General features: G+C 38.6%; 1 protein-coding gene across 1 annotated transcript; it reads right to left on the bottom strand.

Moving 5' to 3' along the window:
- Positions 1-1,478: 1,478 nt before the first annotated feature.
- Positions 1,479-2,654, bottom strand: LOC122984302 (gap junction delta-2 protein). Its single transcript, XM_044354662.1, has one exon. It carries the CDS (start codon positions 2,652-2,654, stop codon positions 1,548-1,550), a length of 1,107 nt encoding a protein of 368 aa, XP_044210597.1. The 3' UTR covers positions 1,479-1,547.
- Between the last annotated feature and the right edge of the window lie 7,543 nt (positions 2,655-10,197).

Raw genomic sequence — 10,197 nt, 5'->3', positions numbered from 1 at the left:
TAAAGCAAGGTATTGAAAGACTGAACATAAGCTCAATCGATAGCTGTGCTCTAATTCTATAGTACATATTATTTCTAAGCAGTTTCTATGTATGTAGAGTGTTCACACTAGAAAAGTATAAAAGTATAATCCAAACTTTCAGTATGTATTCTAAAAAAATTTTTATGTGTGCAGTTGATGTACATTATTGTTCCACAGTGTAATTCTCAAAGGAAATTGAGAAACAACTTACAGAGAGTGGCGAGACAGTTCCAGGAAGATCTTATAAAAACAAAACAAGGAGAACATCTTTGCAAAAACATTTTGTTTGTGAAAGTTCATTCTGGTGACTGACAATAAAATCTTCATTCAAAGTCAAGAGCTTTCAATTACATTTAATGTTAAAGATCCCCTCCAGACATATTTTGGGACATATAAAAATCCTCTGCTTGGAATAATAAATTGCCAGAGGAAATAAGACTGTCTAAGTCAGTGTCTTCTTTCAAGTCTCTTCTTAAAACATACTTTTATCGGAAAGCATTTCTTGATTTTACCTGAACTGGCTGCTTATTTTATTTGACTTTATTTGTTTTTAATTCCATGTTTATAATTTTAATTTTGCATTTAGTTGTTTGTAACTGTGTTTCGATAGGAGTTATATCACCTAAGTTATATCAATAAATAAAGGCCCTCAACTAGTTGTGATGTCACAATTCATGCTTGTAGGTACACGCCTTAGATTCATTTTATGGTCGATAAGAGCGATCTTACAACATGGTGTCCAAATCCAATGTGTTTATAGTTGTTCTGATTAGTCACACTCAGGCAAAGTGACAAACTGAGCGTTCGGAGGGAGAGGGGTTTGTTCCATTGTTTAAATAACATGTAAAGTGACAGAAATAGTGTGAAGAATAAGCTCAAACCCTGGCTCCTGTCTCACCTCCACACAGCTGACTAATCAGTGCATGAGGTGAGTGTGAATGCTGGTGGTTGATGTTGGAAAGTTACTGAACAGGCCCAGCACACCTGCAGTTGGAAAGGTGTGGAAACCGTCTCGGTTTCTGAAGCTATTCGACCATCCAACAAGGTGCTCTGAAGGAGTTTACCAGCCCCCCCACCCCCCCATCAGCAGATGAATGTCAAAGCAAACTGTACATACATCATTCTGCATAGAGAAGCTCAAACATCCAAGTGAAAGAAAAAGAACAAAAACACATCTTTGAGTGGAGGGGGACTTTAAGTTCATTTTGTCAAATTTAACTTTGTCTTTGTGAAATGTAATGGACATTCCATGGTTGCAATTAAATTTATGGCCATCTATGCAATTATTGCATTTTTCCTGTTAGTACAAAATTGTAAAGAACAGAGTTCTCGTAAATACTAACTGCAGAAAAAGTATACTTAAAAATTGTATATAATACATACTGCATATTATGGGATTTGGATACGGCCTAAGAATACAGTTTACATTGCAGGAAACTGACGTTCTATAGCTCAAAGTCTCTATGTTGATGAATTTATGTATTATATTTTTTCACAAATATAAGAAAAATGTCAGTCTCATAGTCTCATAGCCAGGACTTCTTAGTTCGTCCCAGCCTGGCCATGTTGGCCAGCTTGACCTTCACTTTGTCTCTGCTATCTGGACTTCTCTTGGAAGTGCATTCCACAGTTGAGTCTGTCTCAAAGGAGATAGCTGGAGCATGTGTGAGCAGACCTCCAGTCTTCTCCTGAGCCATGGCTGTGGGGGTCTGCAGAACCAGCTGGCCCCTCAGGGAATGCCTGAGCTGCAGCAGGAGGGGATTGTGTTTTGAGTACAATTTGACAGTGTCCCTCTCCTGATTGCAGCAGGTGGAGCAGGCTGAGCAGAGAATGCGGAAAATGTAGACCCAGCCCAGGTAGTGAAGCTCTGCAATGTTGAGCACAAAGCAGCCAAGACTGATGCTGAACATGAAGTTCAAGAAGATAGTCTTTTCAGTGGCACGTGACACAAAGCAGTCTGTACGAGTAGGGCAAGGATAAGTCTCACAGCGGTACAGATGAGGGACCTCAAACCCGAACAAGAAGTACTGGCCCACGAGGAAGGTGATCTCCATGACAGATCGTAGTAACACATGAAGGATGTAGATAAGCAGAACCTGGTTGGACTGCTGGGTGGGATCCTCTCCAAGTTTGCCAGAATCCTCCTCCAGAAAGCTTTGTTCTGCTTCTTCCCTCTCCCTCACATCCCATTCTTCCCTGTAATGAGAGCAGTAGGCGGGCATGCCTATCCTCAGGGCCTCCATGCCATCCCTTTTCATCTGCCCACAGCTCTGTCTGAGAGGCCTCTGGGCCACTACCTGTGCCCTCTGGCCATCAAGTTTCTCATCTTTTGCAATCTTATGCAGAACAAAAACTATGTAGAAGATGGATGGGGTGGAGACCAGCACAATTTGGAAAACCCAGAACCGCAGATGAGAAACGGGAGCAAAGGTATCATAACACACATTGTTGCATCCAGGCTGCTGGGTGTTGCAGGTGAACTTGGACTGCTCATCGTTGTAGACAGCATCACCCACCAAAGCCACCAGCAGGATACGGAAAATGAGCAGCATGGTGAGCCAGATCTTGCCTATCACCGTAGAATGGTTCTGTACCTCAGACAGAAAGCGACCAAGTATGGACCAGTCACCCATGGCTTAACCTTAATAAGAAAGTAAAAGATCATGTCATCAGCAGTGTTATTGATAATGTAATATTAATAATAGAACAATGTTTCTGTCTATTAGTGGTTCTAAAACCTTTTCTGTCGTGTCCCTCTTTGGAGCCAGAGAAAAATAATACCCCCCATGCCACTCTAAACCAATTTAATGAATTAGTATTATTTATCAACCATCACCTACATTGAGGAAGGGAACGGACGGCTCTCTCACCCAGTGAACCTGAGTGCAAGATAAGCCACATCATATCTTCTTGACATCATCTGTAGCTTGGTGATGTTCATCATTTACTGTCATCACAACAAATTTCATTTTGTTGTCTGAATAAAGCTAGCTAACCCGAATCTTGATATTTTTCTAGTATAAGAGAAATCTAGTTTGTTTCTTGTTACTTCACTTTACTTTATAGGATAAGGCTGGCCATTTTCTATATTTTTCTTACTGTCAACGAATTTCATGTTTGGAGCCAAACCAACAAGGAACTGATCTATGTAGAAATATTGTGTGTTAATCCGAAGCCTAATATATCTTATTCCTCTGTGCCGTAGACCTCCGTTGTTGTCCAAAAAACTAGTAAAAGCACATCAATAAGTCACACTGTTATGCTGAATGACATGTTGCTTCATTTGTGAAGAGAGTGGTTACTATAGTTGTTTAGACATGGCATTCTGAGCATGCACAAGAATATGGCTCCGTTTACAGAGCTTTGCCAGCTTGTTGTGCTATACAACACAACCTCCAACCTGTAAACGGAACCACGTCCTTGTGCATGCTCAGTGGTGTCTGCTGTACCAAGAACCTCTCCTGAGGGTTAGAGTCTTATAGCTGTTTTAGTCTTTGAAGCTGTTTCCACACAAACTACGGTAAGCATTGTCTCCAGGGATGAAGGAACATGTCACCCAGTGCAGCGGTGTGACTCACTGACATGTTTTTAATAGTTTTTAGACAACAATGGAGGTCTACAGTGTAGAGGAAAAAGATATAACAGGCTTTGGATACACACACAATATTTTGTGTGTGTAATTTTCTTTTTTTTATGTTTAATCTACAGGGTTGGGTGGCTGCATGGACTTGTACATGATTGTATTATTATCCAGGTGTCTGATCATCTGCAGAAGTGCAGACACATCTTTGTCTCCTTCACATTCAATAATTCTCTGTTATTGTTTTACAGACTGTGTTACCTCAGCGGTTGAGGAGGAACTTAGTTTGGTTTCTGGCTGTATAAATGTATCCACCACTGTTCAACATGGTTTCTCTGTCTGACCAGTAATGGAAAACAAATAGGACAAACAATACAAACATGACCAGTGTCAAAAACTTTATTTTCCATCTCACTTTGTGGTGTAGGTCATCATTACATCAGTGATCATCATAGTTTTAGTTTTACTGACCAACCACTATATAACTTGGCTTTCTAAAAACTAGGATAAGAGCTTATCCAGGTTTCTGAAACCAGGATATGATGTTTACATACAAAAACACATCACTGGGATACTCCCAAAACTCAACTGTATTAGAGTGCATGTAAACACACCCATGTTGCACAGACAAGCTGATGAAACAGGTCTTTATCAGTTTTATGACAAACATATGTGCTATTTTTATTTTACTCAGTGCTATTTTTATTTAAACTGTGGGGTAAACCCACTCCATATGACTGATGTTCTGTACTTCCGTCACATGATGACCACTGAATCAGCATAATGGCAACTGAGAAAACTCCATTCACTGATAAGGGCTGTGAGATGGTAAATGGACTGTACTTGTATAGTGCCTTTCTAGTCTTCTGACCACTCAAAGCACTTTTTAAACTATGAGTCACTTTCACCCATTCACACACATTCATACACTGAATGGGTACAGGGGCTACCATGCCAGGTCCCAACCTGCCCTTCAGAGGGAATCTAATCATTCACATGCATTCACACACTGATGGCACAGCCATCAGGAGCAATTTGGGGTTTAGTACCTTGCCCAAGGACACTTCAACATGTGGACTGGAGGAGCCAGGAATCAAACCACCAATCCTCTGATTAGCGGACAACCCGCTCTACCTCTTGAGCTACAGCCATCCCATATGAGATGCAGTTTAAAGTTTTAGAAAGAGCTTGCTAGAGGATATTAACTTATTTTGTCAAACTACTGTTTCCAAGGTCAAGAATGAACAACACCCGGGAAATTAAAGGTGAATAATTCTGATTCATGTGGTGTTACTTGCAGCTCTAGGGATAATGTAATTATTATTTATTGTGTAATGTTTGCCTATATGTGGTGCTGTTGTTACTGTACTGAGAGTTTTTTTTCTATGTTGTACCGAAAACAAATTCCATACGCTCTGGTGGCATGGTCATTAAAGGAAAAAGCTGGTTATGTACGGTTTTCTATATTTTTCTTGTCAACAAATCTCATGTGCAGAGCCAAACCAACAATGAGCTGATCTACTAACAAATATTGTGTGTATCCAAAGCATGATATATCTTATTCCTCTGTGCCGTATATCTCTGTTGTTGTCAAAGAACTATTAAAAACACGTCAATGAGTCACACTGTTACAACTGGGTGACACGTTCCTTCATCCCTGAAGAGAGTGGTTATCGTGGTTGTTTAGAAATGGCTCCAAAGACATGTCTTAAACAGTTTTTGGACAACAACAGAGAAAAGAAAGAAAAAAAGATTGTACAATTTTTCTATGTCATTTTATAGTAACTAATTTAAATGCTCTTTTATATTAAGCATGAAAGTTCTTGACCATGGAACAGTGGTTAGGAAAAATAAAAACTTTGTGAGATGTTTGATTTGTGAGATTCAATTGAGAACCCTGGAAAAGGCTGTTTTTTTCTGTCAAAATGCTGAGTTTTATTCACTTTGCCAGGAATTAAATCCTGGTGTGGAAAGAAGTTTTAAAGGCAATTTATCTCAAATATATAGGTATCTGCCTTTGAACATTTTGCTATGTATAACTTTACGTCATGGTGTTTACATCATCTTTACATCATCAAATGTTTTGTTCTCCAAAATCCTAGAAAAATTACTGAGGACATCTTTGTCCTCTGTGTCCTCAATGTTAGCTACAGCACTGATACTTGTGTGCATCTGTAAATATGTGTGCGTTGAACTCATTTGCTATCTTATTCCCCCTCATACACTCTATAAATACATATCTACTTTATATTGTACAGTATAGACTTGGAGGAGAAAGTACATAAAAATGATAGGTAACAGAAAGCAATCTGAACTCACCTTAATGTAACCTTGAGCTTTCCAGAATAAATCCTTACAACATAGACTTTGCCATGCAGTTTGCATGGCTATTTTTAATCTTAAAGTGTTGATGAAATGAATCCTGTTGAGGGTGGTGAGGGAGAGGCTGACAACACATATTGAGCCCGTCTATCTGAAACTGGCATTGTACTATGTGGCTACAAAGGCAGGCAATGTACAGTGCAACAAAGATTGCAAAACACAATGAGGGGGTTCCTTTTCTGAAAAGCCGGGAACAGTCAAACAAAAAGCGCATGGAACAAGCTGGAAAGGGGACACAGGTGGTTTATACAAAGGTTCTGTATTTAGCCAGCTCGAAAAGTACAAGTTAGAGGGGAATAAATCATTTTACATCTGCATCTTTTTCCAGATGATGCCCCAGACATATTCAAATCAGAGCAAAGGGCAATTACAGCGGGTCTTAGCTGGGTAGCCAGTATAGCTCTCCATCCAATCCACAAACAGTGATTAGTTGAAGAAAAAATGCTTTCAGTTTCTTCCATGAGTTTTCAAGTCCCATGTACTGTACATAACAACATACAGTCTACCAAAATATATGAAGAATCTCCTCTGCACACAGTCACTGTTGGTTGCAAGTAAGTTGCAGAAATGTCCAGGAATCCAGTCCATGTCCAGAAACAATAATCTCACACAGGGCTTTGTCAGTGGTGATCATTTTAATGATTACTGCGCTGGAAATGTTTAGAATCTTCACCAGGACCTACTCCACTGACTCAACTGCAGCCCCTGAACTCAAAAAATAATGCAGGGGGAACTGGTCTAGTAGCAGTGCACCAGTGACAAACTGTGCAGTTTGCTCTGGGCTGGAATTCAATTGTCACTTAGTGAAAGGCTGATTTGGGTTCAGCATGTAAACAACAGTTAACAACACAGGTCAGCTAGATGTAAAGAATAATAATCAAAGATCGAAATGAGGATATTGAGTCATCTAGCTTGACTATAACTGTTTTTTATTATGGTCTTATAATTTATGTTTTTCATCAAATTTTGTTCAGACAACTGTGGTCCCCAGAGGATGAATCTGTCTAACTTTGGTGATCCCTTAACCCTTCCTCTTGCGCCACCATGTATAAGTATGATATTTGTAGATCAGAGTGAAATATATAGACAACTATTGGATGGTTTATCATGAAATTGGATACAGATATTCAAGGGCTCTAAATTCCAATGACCTTGGTGATCCTCTAAATTTTTTAAGGTTTTTACTTATTTAGTGAAATATCTAACAAATTTGATGGATTGGCACAAACTCTTGAGCCATCCACGGTTTCCTGAGAATGTATTCTGCTGATTTTGGTGATCCTTGATTTTTTCAGTGAATTTTCAAGTCAAGACAATTTTAAGTATATAGTGCCAAATCACAGCAGAAGTTATCTCAAGGCACTTTTCACATAGAGCAGGTCTAGACCGAAGAAACATGACTAATAATAATAGCAGTAGCAGTGGGCAAAAATGACAGAATAACAACAATCATAACAATAATGTCAATGACACAGCAGCAGCCAGGGAAGGATGCCAACAGGACTGTGAAGGATCGCGAAGGCTCGACCCAGAACCCAGGGTTTCCTGTGAGATGAGAAAGGACAAAACCATGGGGAAAATACCAAGTTAGTAACATTAGCATTAATGGTACATGAATGCATACAGATGGAGAGGGGGAGGAGGAGTTAGGAGCTCTGTACATCATGGGAAGTCCCCTGGCAGTCTAGACCTATAGCAGCATAATTAGGGGCTGGTCCAAGGCAAGCCTGGGCTGGCCCTAAGTTTTATCAGAAAGGAAAGTTTTAAGCCTACTCTTAAATGTAAACTGGAAGATGGTTCCACTGGAGAGAAGCCTGATAATTGAAGGCTCTACCTCCCATTCTACTTTTGTAGACTCTAGGAACCACAAGTAATCCTGCATTCTGGGAGCAGTAGTGTTCTAGTGGGGTAATAGGGTACTATGAGCTCTTTAAGATATGATGGCGCCTGACCATTAAGGGCTTTGTAGGTGAGGAGAAGGATTTTAAATTCTATTCTGGATTTTACAGGGAGCCAGTGCAGAGAAGCTAAACTAGGAGAAATATGATCTCTTTATCTAGTTTTTGTCAGTACACATGCAGCTGCATTCTGGACCAGCTGGAAAGTTTTTAGAGACTTGTTGGGGCAGCCTGATAATAAGGACGTGGAATAATCCAGCCTACAAACAAATGTGTGGATTAGTTTTTCTGTATATTTTTAAGACAGGATGTGCCTGATTTTTGCAACGTTATGTAGGTGAAAAAAAGGCCACCAAAGACCAAGGTCCAGGCCAACAGCAGGTTGTTGTGAAATTTGGTAAAGCCATTAATTGTCCCTCGTAGATGAATTGTAATAACTTTGATCCCCTGACCTTTAAGCTAGCACCATCATCAAGTCAAAATTTCAATTTGTCCAGTACTTTGTATGACCTTCAAAACTGACAGTCATCAGTCTCACTTTTAGTTTAGTGTAGTAAATTTAGTATTTTGCAAATGTTAACATGCTAACATGCTAAACTATGATGGTGAACATGGTAAATGTTATACCTGCTAAACATCAACATGCTAACATTGTCATTTGGAGCATATTAGTATGCTGATGTTAGCAGTTAGCTTAAACCACTGTTGTGCTACAGGGTTTACCACTGGCTATTGACCGTTTCCCTAGTGAAATTAACAGTTTGAACTGGTATGATGTACTGTCCTCTGATAATCTGGATTATGGCTGTGATACTTTTAGTCACAGAATCAACTCTGTGAGGGAAAGATTAAATGTGAGGATACAGATAATATCTAAACATAAAAACAGTGTATTGTGGTTTAATGAAAATTTGTGGAAACTAATGAAATCTAGAGATGCTGCACTTAGGAAGGCAATTAAAACTAGAAGAGGCATGACTGATTTATAAAGGTTTAAGGAGCAAAGTTATCCAAGAGCTAAGGGAAACTAAATCTCGTTTATCTCAATATATTGAATAAGGCAAAGGCAACAGTAAAATGATCTGTAAAAACATCAATAATCTCATAAGGAGGGAACCAAAATTTTTGAGTTTTTAAACTCTAAGCACAGGGAAAGTTAATTGAAGACCATCTTGCTGTTGTTTCTGTCTTTCATAATTTTTTTCTTGAGTCTGTACATGAGCTAGGAAAAAAAATTACAGAAAGGAAACTGGATATTGCTCCTATAGATGCTACAGGCCAAGTTTTCAAGCTAGTAGAGACTAATGAGTTACAAATAAACAAAATCATCACCTCCTTAAAAAGCTCCAAAGGTAGAGATGCTTTCCAATTTGATACCATGTTTGTTAAATGTCATAAAGATATTTTAACTCCCCCCATTGCTCATTTAATTAACTTATTTTTAAACACAGCTCCTTTCCTGATGACTGGAAATGTGCCATTGTCACACCTATTTTGAATTCTGGAGACTGCCTTGAAGCCAGTAACTACAGACCAATAAGTATACTGCTAGTACTCTTAGAGGTTACTGAGAAAGTTGTCATTGAACAACTGATAACATTTCTTAATACAAGCAATTTTGGTCTACATTGTATGTAATTCGGCGTAAGAGGAAATCATTCCACCGAAACTGCTACCTTGTACTTAATAAAGCAAATTAGACTGCAAAATGTACTTTGTTTTCACAAAACTGCAGATCGATTTACACTTTATGTGATAGTTTCTTTAGAAAAGACAACTGTACAGCTGCACGGCTTGGTTGATTAATCAATTCGACAGGAAATTAATTGGCAACTATTTTGATAATTGATTAATTGTTTCAACCCTTATGAAAGCAAAACTGCCAATTAATCATGCTGTTTCCATCTTCTCAAATGTGAGAATTTGTTGCTTTTATTTATCATACATATTAAACTGAATATGATTGGCTTTTTGGACTGTTGGTCGGACAAAACAATTTTAAATTGTCATAATTAAAAAGCGTTGTAATTATAATGGGCATTTTTCTCTATTTTCTGGCTTTTTTTTTTTAGACAAAATGATTAACTGAGAAAATAACCAGCAGACTAAACGATAATGAAATCATTATAATTGCAGCCCTGGAAACTGATGCAGGCATATATGTACATGAAATTCAAGTGAACAACTCATCCAGGAGACTTTTAAACGTAATTCAATATTTTTTCTTAAACGAACATGAAGCCAACATTTATTGGGCTTTTACTCATTACATGGAAGTTTGTCTATTCTTTTAAGTATTCCTTGAGACAGAATTGG

This window comes from Thunnus albacares, chromosome 6, assembly GCF_914725855.1.
Source record: "Thunnus albacares chromosome 6, fThuAlb1.1, whole genome shotgun sequence".
Classification (NCBI taxonomy): Eukaryota; Metazoa; Chordata; class Actinopteri; order Scombriformes; family Scombridae; genus Thunnus; species Thunnus albacares.
Note: the sequence above shows the minus strand (reverse complement) of the source record. Positions and strands in the feature narration are given on the sequence as shown.

What these genes read in the sequence shown, in the direction of transcription:
- LOC122984302 (XM_044354662.1), bottom strand. Translation starts at nt 2,654, where the DNA reads ATGGGTGACTGGTCCATACTTGGTCGCTTTCTGTCTGAGGTACAGAAC.